The sequence below is a fragment of the Vicugna pacos genome, chromosome 6 (assembly GCF_048564905.1).
Source record: "Vicugna pacos chromosome 6, VicPac4, whole genome shotgun sequence".
NCBI classification, from domain to species: Eukaryota; Metazoa; Chordata; class Mammalia; order Artiodactyla; family Camelidae; genus Vicugna; species Vicugna pacos.
The window spans coordinates 24,216,545-24,239,555 of record NC_132992.1 but is presented as its reverse complement, the minus strand read 5'-3'; the positions used below and the strand labels follow the sequence as shown (position 1 = coordinate 24,239,555).

Below are 23,011 nucleotides of genomic sequence, written 5' to 3'. Positions count from 1 at the left end.
ACATTAAGTGTACCAACATTCACATTATAGGGGTCCAGAAAGAGAAGACACAGAGAAGGGGATCAAAAATGTATCTGAGGAAATTAGTCTGAAAAATTCTAAAATCTGAAGAAGGAAACAGATATCCAGAAAAGGAAGCTCAGAGAATCCCAAACAAGATGAACCCAAACAGACCCACAAGAAGACATACCATAATTAAAATGGCAAAAGTTAAATATAAAGAGAAAATTCTAAAGGCAACAAGAGAAAAACAGAGTCATATACAAGAGAATTATCATAAGGCTATCAGCTGACTTCTCTGCAGAAATGTTGCAGGCCAGAAGGGAGTGACATGATATATTCAAAGCGCTGAAAGGGGAAAACCTGAAACCTAGGATACTCTACACAGTAGTATTATCATTTAGAATGAAAGGAGAGATAAAGAATTACTCAGACAAGCAAAAACTAAAGAGCTCATCAATACTAAACCTACCCTATAAAAAAGGTTGAAGGGTCTCCAATAAGTGGAAAAGAAGTAAGAATCTATAGGAAAGGGAAAATCCCACTAGGAAAGGCATATATACAGTAAGGATTGAGGCTCAACCACAAACTACTTAAAGGTCCAATATATAGACTAAAAGACAAAACATGTAAAAGCAACTATGACTACAATAAACAGATAAGGGATGCATGAAGATGTAAAATATGACAGCAAAAACACCAAATGTAGAGGAGGGCAATGAAAATTGTAGATCTTTTAGAATGTGTTTGAACTTAAGTAACTACCAATTTAAAACAAGTAGGCATAATTACAGGTCAACATACATGAACCCCATGGTAACCACAAATCAAAAACCTACACAAAATAGATACACAAAAACTTAAAAGAAAGAAACACAAGCATACTACTAAAGAAAATGATCAAACCACAAGGGAAGAAACAAACAAAAAAGAAATCAACAGAGAAGAAAACAAGTAAAATGGCAATAAGTACATATTTATCAATAATTACCTTACATGACACTAGACAAAATGCTCTAATCAAAAGATATAGGGAGCCTGATTTGGAAAAAACCCAAAAGACCCTTCAATATGCTACCTATAAGAAACCCCCTTCAGAGCTAAAGACACACAAAGACTGAAAGTTAGAGGATGGAAAAAGATACTCCATAAAACTAAAATGATAAGAAAGCAAGGGCAGTAATACTCATATCAGACGAAACAGACTTTAAAACAAAGGCTATGGAGGGGGAGGGTATAGCTCAGTGGTAGAGTGCATGCTTAGCATGCATGAGGTCCTGGGTTCAATTCCCAGTATCTCCACTAATAAATTAATAAATAAATAAACTTAATTACCTCCCCCCACTAAAAAAAGAAAGAAAACAAACAAACAAAAAGGCTATAACAAAAGACAAAGAAAGTATTACATAATGATACAGGGATCAATACAAGCAGAGGCTATTACAGTTGTTAACATATATACACCCAATATAGGAGAACCTAAATATATTAATCAAATACTAACAGACATAAAGGTAGAAACTGACAATAATACAGTAATAGTAGGGTACTTTAATACTTCACTTATGTCAATGAACATATCATTCAGATATAAAGGCAACAGTGATCTTAAATGATATAATAGGCCAGTTGGACTTAATAGATACCTACAGGATAGTACATTCAAATAAAGCAGAATACACATCCTTTTCAAGTGCATATGTAACGTTCTCCAGGACAGATCACATACTAGACCACAAACAAGTCTCAACAAATTAAAAAAGATAGAAATTATTGCAAGCATTTTTTTCCAACCACAACAGCATAAAACTAGAAGTCAATAACAGAAAGAAAAATTGGAAAAGAACAAACACATGGAGACAAACAACATGCTACTAAAAAACCAATAAGTCAATGAGAAAATCAAAGAGGAAACCAGAAAATACCTTAAAAAAATAAAATGGAAACACAACACTCCAAAATCTATGGGATATATCAAAAGCAGTTCTAAGAGGGAAGTTAATAGAGATTCAGGCCTACTGCAAGAAATAAGAAAAATCTCAAATAAATAGCATAATATACCACCTAAAGACATTAGAAAGAGAAGAACAAAGCCCAAAGACAGAAGAATGAAGGAAGAAATAAAGGTCAGAGTGGAAATAAATAAAATAGAGGGAAAAAAAAGAAAGAAAAGAAAAAAAAAGAAAAGATCAATGAAACCAAGAGCATTTTTTTTTGTAAAGATAAACAAAATTGATAAACTTTAGCCAGGTTTGCCAAAACAAACAAACAAACAAACAAAAAAACCCCAGAAGATCCAAATAAACCAAGTAAGAAATGAAAGATGAGATAGAGAACTATTATCACAGAGATACAAAAAAAAAATAATTAAAGAATACTATGAACAGTTAGATACCAACAAATTGGAAAACCTGGAAGAAATGGACAAAGTTCTAGAAACAGACAGTCTGCCAAGACTGAATAAGAAGAAACAAGCAATTTGAATAAGCCAGTCACTAGTAGTGAAACTGAATTTATAATTTTAAAAAAGCCCAGAAAACAAAAGTCCAGGACTGAAGAGCATCATAGAGAAATTCTATCAAACATTTAAAGAAGAACTAATACCTATCCTTCTTAAACTATTCTGAAAAATTGAAGAGGACAGAATACTCCCAAATTCTTTCTCCAATGCCACCATACCCTGATACCAAAACCAAACAAAAGACACTACAAAAAAGGAAAATTACAAGCCAATATCTTTGATAAATATAGATATAAAAATCCTCAACAAAATATTATCAAACTGAATCCAACAATATATAAAGAAGATCATGCATCATGATCAAGTTGGCTTTATTCCAGAGATGAAAGGACGGTTCCACATTTGCAAATCAATGTGATATACCACATCAACAAAAAGAATGGTTAAAAGTCACATGATCATCTCAACAGAAGCAGAAAAAGCATTTAACAAAATTCAACATTCAGTCATGATAAAAACTCATCTAAGTAGGTATAGAGGGAACAAATCTCTATATAATTTATGAAAAAGTCACAGCTAACATCATACTCAACAGTGAAAAGCTGAAAGCCTTTCCTCTAAATTTAGGAACTAGACACAGATGCTTACCCTGGGCACTTCTACTTAATAGAGTATTGGAAGTACTAGCCACAGTAATCAGACAAGAAAAAGAAATAAAAGGTATCCAAATTGGAAGAGAAGTAAAACTGTCACCATTTGCAGATGACATGGTACTTTATATGAAAACCATAAAGTCTCCACCCAAAAGCCATTAGTACAAATAAATGAGTTCAGCAAGGTAGAAGGATACAAGATTAGTACACAGAAATCTGTTGCTCTTTCATGCACTAATAATGAACTATCAGCAATTGAAAGTAAAAAACCAATCCCTTTTAAAATCACATCAAAAAGAAAAAACTACATAGAAATAAACTTAAACAAGGAGGTGGAAGACCTATACTCTGAAAACTATAAAACACTGATAAAGGAAATTGAAGCTGATACAAAGAAATGGAAACATATTACATGTTCACGGATTAATGGCCATACTACCCAAAGCAAACTATAGATTTAATGTAATCCTTATCAAAATACCTTTGACATTTTTCATAGAACTAGAACAAATAATCCTAAAATTCACATGGAACCACAAAAGACCCCAAATTGCCAAAGCAACCTTGAGAAAAAAGAACAAAGCTTGAGGTACCATCCTCCCAGACTTCAAACTATATTACAAAGCTACAATAATCAAAATAACTTGGTACTGGCACAGGAACAGGCACATAGATCAATGGAACAGAATAGAGAGCCCCAGACATAAGCCCATGCACCTGTGGTCAATTCATCTATGACAAAGGAGGTAAGAATATACAATAGAGAAAAGATAGCGTCTTCAGTAAGTGATGCTGGGAACACCAAACAGCTACATGTAAAAGAATGAGATTACCATATTTTCTCACATGATATACAAAAATACATCAAAATAGATTAAACACCTAACTGTTAAGACCTGAAACCATGAAACTCCTAGAAGAGAACATAGGCATAATATTCTCGGACATAAATCCTAGCAATAATTTTTTTGAATCTGTCTCCTAAGGCAAAAGAAATAAAAGCAAAAATAAACAAATAGGACCCCATTAAACTTAAAAGCTTTTGCTAAACAAAGGAAACCATCAAGAAAACAAAAAGACAACCTACAGAATGGGAAAAAATTTTGCAAATGATATGACCAAAAAGGGGTCAATATCCAAAATATATAAACAGCTCCTACAATTCAATATCAAAAAAAAAACACAATAAAAAAATGAGCAGATCTGAATGGACATATTTTTCAAAGAAGACATACAGATGGCAAACAGGCACATGAAAAAGATGCTCAACATCACTAATTATCAGAGAAGTGCAAATCAAAACAAAAGGGGATTTCACCTCACACCTGTCAGAATGGCTATCTCATCAAAAAGTCTACAAATAACATATGTTGGAAAGGATGTGGAGAAAAAGGAATCCTTGTATCCTGCTGGTGGGAATGTAAACTGGTATGGCCACTATGGAAAACAGTTTGGAGTTTTCTCAAAAAACTTAAAAACAGAATTACCAAATGACCCAGCAATTCCACTCCTGGGTATATACCCATAAAAAAATAAAAACATTAATTCAAAAAGAAACATGCACCGCAATGTTCATAACAACACTATGTACAATAGCTAAAATATGGAAACAACTCAAGTGACCATCAACAGATGAATAAGAAATGTTTATATATCAGAATTGAATATTACTCAGCCATAAAAAAGAATAAAATTCTGCCATTTGCAGCAATGTGAATGGACCTAAAGAATATTATGCTTAGTGAAATGTCAGACAGAGAAAAACAAATACTATATGATATCACTTATATGTAGAATCTTAAAAATAATAAAAACAAATGAATACAGCAAAACAGAAAGACTCACAGATACAGAGAACAAAGTAGTGGTTACCAGAGGGAAGAGGGAAATGGGGAGGGACAAATTAGGGGTATGGGAATAACAGATACAAATTACTATGTACAAAATAGATAAGCAACAAAGATATATTGTACAGCACAGGGAATTATAGCCATTATCTTGTAATAACTTCTAATGGAGTATAATTTGTAAAAATACTGAATCACTATACTATACACTTGAAGCCAATATAATATTATAAATCAACTATACTTCAAAAAAGTGAGTGATTTCACACTAGAAGGTTTTAATACCTCTGAAGAAAATTCTTATTTTCAATACCACAACTGAAACTGGTCCTCAATGTCATTAGGTTTGGTCTCTTTTTGAAGTTTTATCAACTCTGCCTTTTTGAAGCAGAATTTTAATACTTGTAACAGACCTCAGTTCATCAAGGAAAAGAAAACTACATATCAATAATGTTTGCAACTGGAAAAGAAAATGATAAATGATTCTTCTCCTTCCTGTATGCTTATAGAAATCTACTCTGAATCACATTCACATGTATCTGTTTCCTGAGAAAGGGAGGGAATATAATGTAACCAGCTGACCACACTGCAAGTCTTCATTACGGTTACATCTTTAAAGGGCTTTTGCCAAGAAAACTGGCTTAGTATTTGGTTTTCGTATTCACTTTTGCACAAAGTACATAATGTACAATTTAGTATTTTAGAATAAGTTAATTATCAAGTTATTTTAATAATTAGAAATGCTAAGTGTTAGTAAAAGGAAAGCTCCAGCTTCAGATATGCTAATCATGCACTCAAAATGATAATGTAGGACCCATTCCTTAAGGTTTATTATCTAATAAACAGAAAATAAAATACGGTTCACATATTCACATCAATACCATCTTAATTGTCCATACTCACAGGGTTGTTATAATCTATACTAGGCTTATTTGGTGCCATCAGAGGCAGGTTTTCTGAAGTTATAGGTAAGCCACCATAGCTTCTTTCCATTAAGTCACATTGAGTTCTAGTTCATTCCATTTTATCATATTCTACTCAGTGACAGATATACATCAGTGTGATTCCTACTAATATGGAGGTAAAGTTATACCTTAGCAAAATGCTGTTCTAAACCCCCACATGCACTGACTCCATGGGAGTGAGACCCCATATAAAATAAATCATCACACTCAATTAGTAAGTTCGATTACAGTAGACAAAGAGGAGATGCAGATACTTTCTAATAAAAACTTCTTGCCCTAAAAGAAAGAAAATTCATTGCAATTTTAGAGTAGAATGTTATCATAGTTTATTTATTAAATGAAGATCCTTGGTGGGAGATGGCAGACCACATCCATTTAATAGAATCTCATGCTGTAAGTGAACTCTGCTCCTGGGTTAAAACTGTATAACTTGTGGAATTTCTTTTTTTTTTTTTTAATTCCAAATCTTTATATAGAAAGTGAGGCTTGCATAATTCTTAAGTGATACCACCTGTTTTCATTCATAATGTAAGGAATAAATGTGAACCATATTTTCAGTGTATTATTCTAAAACTGGATAATTTAAATTCCTTTAGTTATTAAATAGGCACCAGATTTAAGGCAGCACTTTGCATGTCACAGAAGATGTAACAATGAATCAGAAGAAGATAGGATCTCTTTCCTCAAAAAGATTGCACAGTTCTAAGTAGGAGATGTGTTTGTGTGTGTGCGCGCACGTGCACACGTCTGCACACATATAACAATGTCAAGGCAGTGTGTGTAGAATGATCCGATGGAGGGGCCAATACTCTTGGATATTCAGAAAAGAAGTAAAACTTTTAAAAGAGAGGACCATGGAAGGTTACACTCAGAGAGTATGGGGCTGGAATTCCACTATGATTGAAGGAGTACCTGAACATTCCTGAGAAGAAAAGGGCCTGAGCTACAGCAGAGGCGTAGGAAAACACTGAAAATCCTAAGCCCAGATTAGCTATAATTTGAATAACATTTAGGGTACTAGATAGGGACTGACTAGAAAGAGAATTCCAGGTCAGACTGTGGAGGCCTTGAATGGCAAGTGAAAGAATTCAGATTTCATTCCCTAGGCAGTGGAGAGCTGTAGAGCTTTCTGAGCCAAGGTGATCAAAGCTGTACTTTGGAAGAATTAGTTTAGGTGGTTGTCAATGACAGGAGGGGAGGAGGGACCACAGGCAGGGAAGCCTGATTAGCTTATCACATTGGTCTAGGTGAGGGGGTCGGAAGAAGGAGGGATGGGCATGGGAAAGACAGCAGGAGGAGAACAAACACTATTTGAAGATTGGAAGTCGGAAACAGGGGAGAGGGAAGATTCAATGATGACTCAGCTTTTAAGCCTGGGTGATTGAGGAAACAGAAGTCAAGAGGAAAATCTGATTTGAGAGGCAAGGATGAGGAAATCATATGGAGGCCATATCCAGATGGAGATATCTAGTAAGCAGTTAGAAACACAGGACTGAGGAGTTAGTTCAGAATTAGTAAATTATAGATTTAATAGGTAATGGATAGACAGATTTAATGGGCAGTATCTTTTAGAGTAATCCTCATGACAGAAAAAGTTGAAGGTATTTAAATAGACTCATCAAATACAACACATAGTGTTAGACTTCTAACATAGATAAATAATTGAATATTTGGTTATGCCAAAAACTGCCCATAGTATTTGTATCCTGCACCATTGAACCATTGCAAGATGCACCATTGGATCAAAAAAAAAAAAACTGACAACATACAAGCTGGGATGGGAAGTTAGCATACAGATATTAATACAACCACGAAGATTTATGGCATTTCAAAAATTCATTTCTTGGAACAAATTTTCATCACTGAAATTTGGAAGCTGAAATACTAAGCAAATCTACTCAATTTGCATCCTCTCAAACTAATTTTTCTTTTCCTCTGAAACTGACATTGTCTTCTGAGTAACTATCAAAAATATGTATTAGTCACCATTATGAATAATGTATTTCATAAGAATAACTCAACCTTGATCTCATATGAACATTAATAAATGTTATGTTAGCATGTTCTTAGTTGACTCCATCTGCGACTTTCAAACATACCTCCTTATCCTCTCTACCTTACACTGTAAGACCTTTTATTGAGATGCTTAGTAAGAATTATTTACCAAAACACACATTCTCCAAGCCTTACCTGGTTTTGGTTTCTCTGGAGAGCTAAGTTTCAGATATTGGTCTTTGGAAGAAAGGCTCACATCGATGCCATACAGTAGATCATCCAAGAAAGAGGGTCTTTTCAGTCTTCCAATGCCAAGAGTCTTCGACATAAAATAGTCTGTTGTGTCACTAATAACCTTGTCCTCAGAAAACTGGAGGCATCTCATATTCTCTGCTTCAATGACAAGAGCTTGTGACATATAATGCCCTGTCAAGGCTTTGGTGAGATAGTAGCCTCTAGATGTTTCACATTCTGCATTCTCAGGCATATTTACATCTTCCACCTCAGTGCTTTTGATCTTTGTTTTTGACCCATTTTGTGACTCAGAGAGAACGGATCTGAAAAGCTGGGGAAACTCAGGTGTGATATCCGCAATGTCTTTCTTTTCTCCTTCTGAAGACAGTCTAATTATGGATTTTTGTTTGAATGTGCATTCATCCAGAAGATGCCTTAACTGTTCCTCAGAGAGAAGTGATGTTGAATCTAACTGACGAAACAAACCAAAAGTTTTCAGTCAACTGACTGAGTAAACACATTTATTTTTTGTTAAGCTTCCAGTAATACAATATAAATGCAAGTGCCAGGAAACCCTTTAAACAAAACATCCAAATTGCAAAATCATTCATTTTAAAGTATCCAGAAGTGCAGGGGAAATGTACAGCATGCCCAGAGAGTAAGTTTAGACTCAGTCACACATACTAAAATCCAGGGGATGGTCCCACAACACTGGTGCTAATGAATTAGTACACCAAATTAACCATGAACACTCTCTCTACACATAGAAGTACCTTGAGCTGAAATGGAGATATTAGGAGAGGATCTTCAATTTTGTAAATCTTGGGATATCAAGTAGGATAGTAAGTAACCACCTCCTGGAAAGGTAGCCAGGAATCCTGCCATAATCTCCAGTAGGTGTTTCTCTGTTCCCACCACTACTCAGTGTGAATCCTATCACCACCCAATTCCTTAACACAGGCAAATGGGGCAGATCCTACCCCTGGGGATTCACCACTCCTATGTCTGTCTACAACTTTCAGCAGACAATACTACTGAAGACAGAAAAGGAAGGGTGAAGGGGTAGTGCATCCTGAGATGCACAGTTGCTTCAATGCTACAGGTCTAGACAGAGGCCAGGGGCATTCCAACAGCAGTGCATTCTGGGAGGAGGATTAGATCACGCACATTTAATCTCTGCTTGTAAAGGTTATCTGGGCTGATTGTTTCAACCAAGATCTTAAGGATTTTAAAACTTTTTTTCTTATTCAGTGATGTTCTCAGGAAATAAATCAAACAAAAGTATAGAATCATGTTCTATGAGAATTCAGCTGAACAGCATGCCACTTGAATTGCAACAATGTCAAAAAGGAACGTGATTAAAATTATTGAAAAACACCGAAAAAAAAGTCTCCCTTTATAGAATCAGTACTGTCTGTGATTTACATAGTAGATTATGTAGGAAAACACTAACCTCCTTTACAGGAAAATGAATTTTCAGATAACAAGAAGCCCTCATAAGAAAAACTAATCATGAAGTAATGGCCTTAGGTTCTACTTCAGTAAGGTAAAACAATGCTATTTGCCTATTTGGTAGTACGCAGTAAGAATTAACCAAATATTCTGCATATATAAAGTACTGGCGGGGAGACCTATTATTAGGACTAGTATAGCTAATTCCCCATTATTGTGTAATGCTTCTAATGCAGATAACAACAACAACAAAAATAGTATGTGAAGCAAATTTTGTATCATGATTTTAAAAAAATCATATGTTTTTATATTATATTTAACTTCCATATAGTAAAAAATTAGTTTTCATAGTGGCAAGTACCATTATGAGTTTGAGAATAACAAGAAATTGTCTGGAAATATATCCTTAATAGTTATCTGGGATTCAAAGTTCAGGTAAGTCACCCCACGATTAACATACCTATCAAAAAGTAGGGGTTGAATTTTATATTAGCAAATCCTACTTTTAATCACTAGATATTTCAGGCATCCAGATGTAGTACTTTATCAATTAATTAGGAACATTCTCTTCACTCTACTATGTAAACCTCATCATCCAGAAAATGAAGGCAGTCATTGTATGGCACTAGATAACTAAAATACACTTTCAAAATCTGCTTATATAAAATGGCTTATAATGAGTAAATAATTCCCTAGGATTTAGAAAGAGTCCACTGAGTGTCATCCTCAGCAAACACCCAAACCAAAGGCTTAACATATAAAATTTCCAGATCCTAGAAAAAAAAAATCAGTCCATATAGAACAGGAGGGTGAGGGATTATGGAAGGAGGTCGGGGGGGGTTGCGGGGGAGGTGGGAATAAAAGAGGTGGAACATTGGTAGATTATCTGATATGTTTGATCACTTCCCCAAATAATATTGATAGGACAGACGCTTGGAAATCCTGATGATGTACTTAGCTAGATACATAGAAAATTAAGTAAAAGTGAAAAATAAAGTAATTGTAAACACTGGGAAAAACAAAAACCTATACAAGAAGAAAGGAAAGGTAGTTTTTCAGTTGGATATAAAAATTAAGCAAAAGAAAACAAGATAATTGTTAACTGTAGGACAAACAAAAGGACCAGAAAGGACTATAAGATACTACTTTCTTTTGCTGTAAATAATGTTTACACAGTCATCTTAATATAGTGATGACTGACTTAACCAAACATTGTGATTACCTATTTTAGAGAAACGGTAGGAGAGAGAAGGGGTGTTTGGAGTGGTAAAGTTAAATCCTTGGCTACCATTACAGGAAGTCAATATGTAATTGATATACTACTACAGTAGTATTGTATTATTGATATGAAACTTAAGGTCATTATAAATTGATATAAAACTGTTCAGTTTGGAGGGCAAGCTGTTAAGAAACAATGTAGAGGTAAACAGCAGGGGAAAACGTCTAAAGAAGTTAAAAGTGATTGACTCCAGAGAGCAAAACTAAGAAGTGGGGAAGAATGGGGCAAGAAGCTGCCATTTTTGTTTAAAACCTTTTCACATAATTTTTTCTTTAACTATATTATTACCATAATAAAAATTAAAATTAACTTAAAATACAAAAATTAAAGTTATTTGAATACATTCAAAATTTTAAAATAAAAATTAATTTAAAACTAAAAATTTGAAATATTAAAATGAAATTCCCACTGGTTATGTCTTCAGACATCAGAAGCAGATCCAGGTTTTATATAATCTTAAAGCAGGGAGAGGGTACTTCTTTAAGAAAAAGAATACAAAATTGCAAATAGAAAATCAGTACAAAAATGACTTACTTTTTCTTTCAAATATGAAAAGGATCACAACAAATTATTGGAGGCTTGGAAAGTCAAGTCCATCTCTTACATTATCTCTTTAGGTCATTCACCAGAAATGCTTATATAGAAATGTTTCCTGATTGCAACGCAGCTTCCTCTCCCCACTTGAGGTTCATACAGGCGAGGGGCCCTGGAGCTTAAGCTGCACTGGCTTCAGAGTATATCTGCTTCTAAGTGCTCCAAGTTAAAGCATAACACATTTGAGTCTGTGTGTACACAGAAATAAGCTCAACTACAATCACCCTGATCCTCTGGGGGAAGCAGCCTTATGGGAAAGAAACACAAAAGACCAGAACTTGGGCTTCTGTCCAAGCTTTGCTACCTTGTGCATGTCACCTAAGGGATCCACTTCCTGCAACTGTGAAACACAGAATTGAAGAAGATGATCTCTACATTAACTATGAGCTCTAACATTGCTTTTTATGAATAACTACTGTAAAATTAAAAAGAAATGTAAGAATAAGCTGTTCTATTGAACTTAGGGAGTCACCCAGGCAGAATTTATGAAAACAAAACAATAACAAAAAAACTTTTTATTTCTTTAATTTCTTCACAATACCAATCCTGAACTCAAAAAATAACTAAAGATTCTCTGGTCTCAAAATATTATAAGTAAAAGTGAACCAAGTAGATTAAATTGCTCAAGTTAATTTCATTACAGTGTTTCTGGGTAGTAATACATCAGCACCTTCAACATGAGCCATCTTTCCCATCTTTGACTCTGCAGAGCCTTGCCCACAGTACAAATTCAGTAAATCACTGTGGTGGGAATCAAATAAATTAAGGTTGCTGAGTGTTCTGAAATGGCTGAGTACTACATTGATATACATTATTTACAAATGCCGAACTGGACTAAACTAGAGCTTATCACAAACATTTCTAATGACCCTTGACAGTTCAGGGGACTGTGACCCACACCTTTCCTTCAGATTGCTTTGAAACTCCTGAACTAACTCAGCAGCTGAACTCATAACTGAACGATTCACTGTGCCAGCATCATCAAGTAACCATCTGTTCAAGTCTTCACCTCAAACTATTCATCTTTCATGCCAGTTCTAATTTTCCAGTATTTCATAAACAAGTTATTATTCATGCTATTCCTGTCCATCATAAAATGCATCATAGTCCATCTCAGTCCTCATTTTTCCAGACCAGAGCCCAATCTATTTTCTCTCCTTCTATGAAAGCCCCTCTTTTCCCATCCTCATTTTAGTAGCCTTTTTATGAATCTTCTTTCTCATTTTAGCCAAAACACACACACTCCATAGTCAAAGAGTAAACGTATTGGATTCTCTCATCAGGAAAAAAGTAGAGAACACTTGTGGTGCTAGTTCTCGTGCAACTTGCTGGTTGGGTTGGCACTCCCAATGAGGTCTTAAGGAATAGTAATAACTAGCATTTACTCAGCACCTACTTGGGCCAGACACTGCTCAAATGCATCTTACATGTATCAATTCCTTTAATCTTCATAACAAACCAATGCAGCAGATACTGTCGTTATTCTCATTTTATGGATGAAGAACTGAGGCAACAAGAAATTAAGTAACCTGTCCTCGGTCATCCAGCTAGTAGGTGGTGGGATTTGAATCCAGGCAGTCTGAGGTCCAGAGCCTCTGAGCCTAACCATAGCCTCTCACTGTAAATGAGTCCTCCCTCTACCATTCTCTAAGTATCCTTTTCCCAACTGATACTCATTTTTCTGTCCATTCCGTCAAATATAAAAACTCTTCCTGTAGATTATTTCACTCAATTGTGGATTTTAGTACCCAGATTAGCTTAGTATCTTACTCAGATTTACATGGTGTCCTCTCCTTCAGCTCATTTCAGAAAAAAAGACAACCCCAGCTCCATTCCCAGGGTGCCCACCGTTTACACTTCTCCACCCGGATAAATACCAGTTTAGTGTAGGAGCTAAATCTGATGGGAGTGCAACTTGTAATTGCTGGAGATGGATCACAGACTGTGTATTACCTCACCGTCAACCCTGTCTCCCCACCACGCTACGTATCTGGAGTTTCTGCAGCCATAAAAATCTCGTTATTTGGCACTGGATTTGTTGACAAGGCAATCAAGATTATAATTCTTGTGGAGGTAACAAGAAAGTCCAACATTATAAACCAGCAGAGGCAATTTTGTCCTTTGATGTAAGTGTTTCTTCCCCCACAAATGCTGAGTTCCTCAAGACCCACCTACAAAGCCAATACAATTATCACAAGTGAGAGAAGGGTGGAAAGCTGGAATGTCCTAAATGATTAACAAGAGGATGGATGTAAACAGCTTTCGATGACATCAAGTTGTACTTTAAAATAAGAAACTAGAAAACATTCCACCCTTTGCTTAATTATCAGTATGTAAGTTTACAACGCTCTACTGCAGCCACTGCTAGCAAATCCTAAGAGGTAGTTTATTTTGGTCAAGGTTTTTTAGCCATAAGGAACAGAAATCTTCATCTCAAACAAAGGTGGTAGTAGGCAGGCGATGAATTCTTTTAGCCTCTGCTTCTCTGGAAAACTCTGTCTCAGGCAGTAGAGGTGAGAGTTGATGTAGGATCTAAGAAGTCATCTCATGGATATCAATAAGCAGGAAATAGAGTGCAAACAGGCCGACTGGGGTGTGGAGGTGAGAAGCCACCAGGAACCAATATCATGTGCTTCATCCTTTTCCTACTGAGTCCCTATGGTCTCTTAACTCACTGCTTGTCCGATGCATCCTCCAATCTGCAAACCAGCTGTCTCTGCTTATTAATGGTTTCTGCTCTCTCACAACCTCAGCTGGCCTGTGTAGCATGAATTAACTCTGGTCTGCATTCAACATGACCTTAAGAGTCTGGCACCCACCAATGATTGACAATGGTCTCTATGTCTATTAGTGCAAATTTTCAAGCAAGGTAACCTAGTTGGTCAGTGATCAGATGATGGACTAACCAGTTTCAGGTGTCCGCCACTAATCCAGTCGAGGATCACATGGAATGAACTTGGCCACCCAAGGGAAATTTCCCAAAGGAGGCATGAGCAGAGCAGGGACCCCAAAATAAATATACCACATTGTTAAACTAAAATTGCTATTAAGTAAATGACCATCAGAAAGGGCCTGACACTTAATTAAGTTTTATAGCCAACTAAGGGATTAAGAATCAAGGTGTTGCCAAATTTCACCAATCTCATTCAATTTGAGTACTCACTGAATAGTTAATTGGGATATAAAAGTAGAATTCATTATCAAAAGATACTCACTTGTGGACAGAATAATAAATCCAGCAGAATGACAGAGCAGCACTTTCAAGTCAATATGCTCCCAACTGGCTCATATAGACTCAAGAGAGGCATGTAACTTGCTGTGGCTCTTTGAGATTAAATAAGTCTGAAAATCATCGGGGAAAATCATTAGTGTTGCTTTCAATGTCAGTATCAAGGGTGCTACGGATTCACAGAAGGAACAGGCCTGTTGGTCCTTCCCGTCTTAGCTCCTTCCTCTGTATCCTATCCATCCATCTTCCTCTCTTACACTGAGCCTACTTCAATCACATAAAAGCAAGTCTGGCAAGTACAATTCTCCTAGGAAGCCACAAAAGCCCTGGGGGCCAGGCAAGATCTGGTATCTTTTTATCCAGATTAGTCAGAGGTTATCTGGCCAGAGGAGAATCTGAACTCTAGTCTAAAGGGAAGCAGAGGTCATTGCCAGAGAAACTATGTAAAACATTAGGAATGAGGTCTGAGGCAAGGTTGTAAACAGGAAAATGAGTCAGCCCCAGGTCAGAAGCCAGAGGATCTGTGGAGAGAATAAGAGAGTGTGAAAGTGGTCAAGATGCGTGGCTGTGCTGTAAGTTCATAAGTGTTGTGGTGGTGTTGGAAGCCTGGCCTGGCATGTCAAAGTACCCATGCAGAACAGAACATCTCCCTCATCCAGGCCACCTATCTTCCCCAAACGACTGGGTAAGGAAGGACCTGGAAGAGTCTGCCTGATGTGTTTGCTCTGTGAAAGGCTGCCTAGCCTGTGAGCGATCTGTGATGCTTCTTCTCAGCCTAGATGCCAGAGCTGGTCCCCATGGCATTAGGAATCCAGGCTTTCTGTTTCTAAGAGGATGAGAAGGGTGGGATGCCAGCAGGATCCCAATGGATAAAAGGGGACACAGATGGGAGAAAAGAGAAGCAGGGTATGGAATTCTCCACTCCTCTAATTTGAAAAGGTCAGAACTCAGCTTCGGTTGGTGACAGAGTCAGAAAGGTGCAGATGAGCTCAGAGGACTTCATGACTTCAGCTTCCAAAAGGGTGATGGGTGAAAGGGGGCTCTAACTTCTCCATTTGAGTGGAAAGTTATCATTTGAGGATTGCCAGCAGTTGCTGTTTTCTAGCAGTAGATACAGCAAGTCCATTTGAATCAGATTCCCCCTGTTCTGAGCAAGTAGCTGGAATGGACCTTCTGACACACATCTACCGCTTCCTTTCCAGAAACGAGGCCTGGGTTCCCACTTTGCAGCTGGAAGGAGCCTGGCACCGTGGCCCCACATACTCCTAGCAACCAGGAAGTTGTTGGAAATGAGGTGAGCAAGTCTGTATACAGAGCATCTTTTCTGGTCCCTGGGGCCTGGACCACCCACCCATCCCCCATTCCCTGGGTAAATACACCCTGTGCATCACTTTAGAGCAACTAAGTCTCACTGCCACAAGACTGCTGCTTTATTGGATACTAACAGTTATGAAAATCATTTGCATGATCTTCCTTGCTCTCAGTTTGAAAAGTATTTTTACTATGTAGAGATAAGTTGGGTCAAGGCAGGTCATGATGGGGTCAGAAGTCAAGAAGGCCATTAGCTATTTAAATGCCTTTATGTGGACCACAGTCCAGATCCAGCCTCACACTTTTGTAGGAGGTCAGCTGGAAAATGAGTCAAGTTAGAGGAATTTGGTATCATCAAAGCTGAAAGAATGTCTATATGCCCACAGATACTTCTCTTAGCATCATCTAAACTTTCCATCGAGCAGAAGGTGACCTCAGAACGCTGTCTCCAGGATCTTGAACGTGAATTTTCTGGGCTAGTTGGAGACAGTGGTGCTGTGGCCAATACAGGATCACCCCCAAGAGGGGCTCATTGCAGGTCAGGTCAGGGGAGTGTATCCAACAGGTGTTAAGGAAGGTAAGTGATCACTACTCACACCCAGTCCAGGAGGTGAAGGAAGAGGCCACCCACTGCTGCTGAAACAAAGTGGAGATATGGCATGGCCTAGAAGGTAGAAGCTGGCCTGTCGATGGACTGGACAAAAAGCCTCCAGGCTCTGACCAAGAGGATTTCTGCTTTCCAGAGACATGGGCCTCGGGCTCATGATCAATGCCACATTCATCAGCTGCTCTGAGGCCAGCTCTTCTGCCTTTTGCTGTGAAGTATCTCACTATTGCAGCACTATCAGAGAGAATACTCAGCTGGACCCCACCCACACAAGACAGACCCTTCAGAGAGATGCTCAACTCTGGGAACTGGAAAGGGAAACAGTATTTTCTTGAATGGACAAGACACTTCCCAGCAGCACAAACAAGTCCAGAAGCCAAGCTGCACTGGTATTAAAGTGCTCCAACGTGACTGTATTCAATTTATCCATCACCCAGAGCTGCGCTCCTGCCGGCGGCTGGGCTGAGCAGATATAAGAAGGCTTGTGCTGCCCCGATAGCTGTGGATCCAGGTATTACCACTGATGCCACTGCCCAGCCCCTCAAGTCACCCACAGGCACAGCACGCCCCTCTTGCCTCCCATCTACGACTTCTCTATTGCTGCTGAACTGTGAGTTGCTAATGAGGTGTGAGACGGTCAGCTGGCCACTTCCAGACTTGTGCAAACTAGCCTGCCCTTGGAGCAGGCTTTGACCCAGAGGGGAGAAGAGCCAGTGAATAAAATCCTTTCCCTTCATCCCCCTAGAAGGACTGCCCCGAAATACAGTCACCCATATGGGTTCTCTCTGAAGCTGTCCCTACAAATGGAACAATTAGCTATACTTGCTGGCAAGCGGTGGCCAGCTTTTCTTCTTTCTTGTATTTATTCTCCCACCTTCTTTATCTCACTCCCTTTTTCCCCTTCTGCTTCTCTGATGTTGCTTTAGCCAATTAAGCGGATGTACGTTTTGCAGGCTCTGCGGTCCCAGACTTACAACAAGCAAGAGCCTCCAAGTCTGGGCAGGGCTCCGGAAGTGGCAGCTTGAGCTACACAGGGTGCGCCTGGAAGCAGCGGGCCAGCAGCTCCACCCCAGCCTCTGTAAACTGGTCAAAGGCTCTCAGGGCGGAGCCAGTTGGGTGCAGACACTGCAGAGCCAGGGCCAGCAGTGTCCAGGTCATGGGAGGCAAAGTAATGCTTCAGGATCCTTGGGGCTCATGACTTAATAGCTGATTCCAACTGGCACTGCTGGATGGGAGCAGCAGAGCATGGACCAAGGGGCAAAGTCAAAGGAGAAAACCCCTTAAAGTCTTGGGAGGACATCTGCCCAGGGCAGCCAGAGGTAGCAGAGCTGGAGGGAGAAGATGAATTGGAGCCAAGGGGAGACAGACAAGGTCATAGCTTAGTTTTGAGCGTCAAGACAAACAGAAAAAAATGACAAACATGGGGTACAAGAGAGGCCATGGTACGGCATTCAGTACTAAGGCAAATCTACTGCAAAGATGGGGAGGCCTCCCTTCATTCTGGGCGGGCAGAGTTCAAGACCAGGCCTGAGCTCTAAAGAGAGTGAAGCAGGAGCACACACTACCTTGTCAGCAGTCACTGAGGGATCAAAATGAGGGGCTGGGCGAGCCATGCAAATATATGACATTCCTCTACATTCCTTTTTTTTTTTTTTCAATTGAAGTACAGTTGATTTACAGTGTTGTGTTAACCTCAGGTGTACAGAAAAGTGATTCAATTATACATATACATATATATTCTTTTTCAGATTCTTTTCCATTATGGGTTATTACAAGATATTGAATATAGTTCCCGTGTTATACAGTAGGACCTTGTTGTTTATTTTATATATAGTAGTGTGTGTCTGTTGATCCCAAACTCCTAATCTACCCCTCCCGCAACATCTCAAAACTGTCTCCAGCATCCTTTCTCCATCTTGTTTTCCCACAGTCATTCATATTCTATGTGGTCAAGTCCCCCAAGTTAAGTTTTCCTTAGGCTGCATGCTGTCTTTTTGAAAAAAAAATCAGAAGCCCCACAGATGGAGAGGAAATGCCCTTAACAACAGCACAGAGTAGAAGAGGGAGGCTGATTTTTCTGAGCTCAATCCCCAGCTTTCTCACTCCCAGCTGTTCCATACCATATGAGGCAGATGACTTGATCTCTCAAAGCCTCAAATGTCTAAACAGTAAAAGTGAAACACTAACAACTAGCTGGTTCCTGACAACTGGCTGTGAGGAGTACTAACCTCCAACAATCTACAATGAGCACAAGATACATGTGTGAAGCTGCTAGCACCGCACCATGTGTGAAGATGCAGAGGAGGGAGGACTTTAATGCTACAACGTGAGTAGGAATGCTAACCTTCAACTTGAGAAGCCAACAGCAGCAGTGGCTAGATGACCCCATTTATGAAGTTACCAACTGAAGTCTGCGTGATCCAAGTTCCAGTGACCCCTACCCTTGAGGGTCTCTCTGGGGTACCAGGAATAGAGCTTTGCAGATGATGTAACAACCAGCAACTTGCAATGAGTGAACTGTCATGCATCCTCTAATGGATTCATGTGGAGGCTTCAGAGGCCATCAGATGCCCCAGAAGAGGGCACATGTGAGGAAAAGGCTGGAATGTCAATCTCCATCATCCCAGGAAGAAGCTTATACTTCAGGGCCAACACTATTAGTTCTTCAGTACCAGAAAGTACTGCAGTAATTGGAAAGTACCAGAAAACTACTTCTATCTTTGCTCAAAATAATCAATGTCAGGACAAGATGAGTTCTGTGAAGTACCATGATGCAGGTGAGACAGGCTTACCCTGCACTGTGTAGGCAGGATGCTTTTCCCTTCCACCAGTGCCCCTCCTTGCTCTGCTCCCTTCCCTGAGGCCTCCTCAGCCCTCTCCATATGAGCACATACTCCTCAAAAAGTGTATTCAGTTCCAAGCTTTTTAAATGTCCTATTGCCCTCACATCAAAACTTACCTGTCCTGAGATGTGTTTCCTCATGACCCTCCTTCAGCCTAAGCAATCTAGGTCCACATATAACCCTCCCAAGAAACAAGCTCGAAATTTATAGGAGCCTCTTCAAATCAGAATGACTTAGTCTGAAGGGGTGACTGGAAGAATGGGAATCCAGGCCCCACAGCTGGATGGGAGAAAGATATTTGGGAGATATCATTTTTAGCAGCCTCCAAGAAGCCACGCAGTTAGGCCTAGCATAGCTGTACAAATGATCGGTCCTGTCAAATCTCAACAGATCTGATTTTCCGCTTGGGTGTAAATCTAGCGCCAGAAAGTTAACTCCACGTTTAACTTGTTAATCAAGGAGAGCTTTTTCTGGTCACAAATGGGTGACCTGTAGCTTTTCCCAGGGTTGGACAAGGAAGTTTTACCCTGGCTAGACATGTATTTGAAACATCTAATTATGCCTGTACATTCTGTATAACACACAAAGCCAATGTCATTACATAAACATGAAGCTCCCTGTTCATATTGCTGCTCAGTGAGCTGTCCTTTCACATTTGCCAACCTGAAAGTGAAATCATGCCACCATGGAGGATAAGGATGATATACTGTGAATGATAACTTCCTAGCTTTGCCATAACCCAAATTGTGGGAGTTAAATTCTCTACAAATTAAACAAAAAATCCATTTAGTGAACTGGACCTAAATTTATAACAATCTAAATAGCTTGATGCATATTCTCTCTTAAATGATGAATTTAATTTTCCCTTCCACATAGAGCAAGAGGCCATATGAGGGAGATAACTCTTTCCACCTCCCTCCCTGGTCATCAGGTCCTACATTAGGCAGGTGACTTGGGGTGTGGATTTGGGGTATGGATAGGGCTGATGGTCAAGGACTATTCACCATATACCAATGATGTCGACATACGTTATTCCATTCCATTCTCCCAACTACCTAACGAGGGAAACTGGATAAATTGTTCTCCGTACTAAATAGATAAGGAAACTAAGGCTCAGAGAAATTAAGTATCTTGGTCTAAGGCCCAGAGATAATAAAAAGTGAAGCCCCAGTGTAAAGCCAGAGCTTTTCATACTCCTAATTGTCTTCACACAGATGCTCAGAAGAGTTTGTTAAGCTCCATTTTCCAGGGGGAACACTCTGGCAACAGCATGGTATCATGACATGCCCCTTCACACTCTTTTACATTGGAAAATGTTATACAGCAGAACAGCCTAAGAGAGCCCCCTCTACTTCATGAACTGGAGGCAGAAATATGAACAAGAAGCCTCTTCCAGTGGGTGACAGCTGCCCCCTGCATCCCCCAAACCTGGAGTGCCAGATTACATCAGTACAGCACCCCTTGTGTCTGCTCTTCCTTGACAGATGTTAAGGTTCTCAAGGCTGGGACCAGGTCCTCTTCATCTCTGTGTCCCCATGTCTATGACACAAGACAGACACAAGGCAAAGTTTTGTTGGCTACACAAAGCCTTCTTTGGGGACTCCTTCCCCTTTACAGTGGCACCTACTCTATGAACTCAGTGGTTTTAGTCTGTCCCCTTACTAACCAGTGGTCCCAGGAGATAGCTGGGCCCCTCTTCTCATCCCTGTGTCCTGTTCCCTCTGGATCCTGCTCTCCCAACATGGCTTTGGAAGGTAATGGTTTAATCTCCCAACATGGCTTTGGAAGGTAATGGTTTAATCGATTAAAGAATCTTCACTTATTCTTTGGGCATACCAGATAATAATGCTTTAACTCCTAAAGAGTCCCCTAACATTTCAGATGCCAGCCAGGATAGACAGACAGACTAAGTGGTTGAAGGGAGAAGGTACTTCTGGTACTCTCCATATCACCCTCCAAAGGCTATGACTCACCCCACCTGTGGACAAGCATGATGCTCACAAGTACTGTCCCCACACCGCCACCAACTTCATGCCCACTGACCAAGGAAACATGCTTCAGATTTGCAAAAATTCTCAAGTGCAATAAAAAGCCTATATTCTGGGCCTATCACTGTGATAGTCACTACAAGCTTGGCATAGAGGTTTAATTTGGTCAGCCATAAAAATAGAACTGAATAATAATCAGTCTTTGATAGTGGTAAGGTCTAATTATGGAAATCTACTCATATACTTACATAGAGAGCCTCCCAAGCATGGGAGAAAACCATTCCTTTTTATAAATATTTATAGAGAAGGAACCTTCTCAAAAGGGTCTTTATTAAGTCAATAAACACTTCACATTAACAAGGGAAAATAGGATTCCCACCTTTCATAGCATATATTTTCTAATCATGCCATGCTAACATTCTCTCTTTTGATCTCCAGTAATGGGCTGGGACAAGCTCCAGTCTCTGCTCCAGGTGGAGGCACTGAGTCACTTATTTGGAATGGAACATGGAATATGGATGGTATCGAGACTGACAAGTACAATGTATGGTCGACGTGGTGGTGCTGGAAACATCATCTAATTGAATATGTTAAAGTATCTTGACTGATGAAATAGAAAAAAAAAAGCACACAAAGCCTAATTCTTTGTACTTTCTGATTCTATGATGTAGAAAATACTGTCTCGAAGTCAGACAAAATAATGAACAGCCTTTACCTCCTTTAAATCAAATTTCAAATTAACATTTTAACTGCAAGTCTACAGGATAAACACAATTTCCCCTAAGGCAATTAATAACAATTAATTTAAGGATGACAGGATGAAACACAAAATGTATAAAAATGGAAAAACAGGGATTCAGGAAGAAGATTCAGATAAGGGCTTCCCATTATCTGATGTAAATTCCCTTACTATAATGATCATTTTTAATGCCCCAAATCACTCCCATATAGACCATCCTTATAGAAATTCCAAAACAATGGACTAACTTAATAGATTAAGTTTTTTAAATTATTAAAATGCATTATTTAACTGAATTCACTAGTTAATTAAGGCAGTGACTTTTTCATGAATAACTTGTTAAAATTAATTTTGTACTAACAAATTACAAATCTATTAATCCATATTACACCTGTGTCATAATTAATTTACCATATTAAAATTAATAATATATAACTGTGAAACCATTGGAGATGAAAATCTTTAGATGTAGTTAATTACTTCAGTGAACAAAAGAAACTGAAGATTTATTAGGTATTTAAATATTCTGTTTCAAAACTGAAACAATTGCATATTATCAATCTAATTTATTTCAACATACATGTCATATTTAAGAGCCAGATATTAAAAGATTAGATGCTGGTGGTCTCATCTTCACGTAAGCTGCAACACTACAGTTTATTGCCACACTTACTGCACAAGAGGTGAAAAAACTGTAACAGCAGAGTAGACCACTGACATTCCTTAAAAATCTAACCTGAGACTCTCATGACCCCCACATTTGCAAATACAGAAACATACATAACAGCTCCTGCCTTTCCTCTCTTCACCCACA

General features: G+C 38.6%; 1 protein-coding gene across 3 annotated transcripts in view; it reads right to left on the bottom strand.

Moving 5' to 3' along the window:
- The window catches only part of FSIP1 (fibrous sheath interacting protein 1), a 172,526-nt gene that overhangs the window by 8,148 nt on the left and 141,367 nt on the right, over positions 1-23,011 (bottom strand). For all 3 annotated transcript variants that reach the window (XM_072962693.1, XM_006201633.4, XM_072962694.1), the window contains exon 11: positions 8,117-8,627. In XM_072962693.1, coding sequence (XP_072818794.1) covers positions 8,117-8,627 — 511 coding nt within the window. The remainder of the gene's footprint in view (positions 1-8,116; positions 8,628-23,011) is intronic.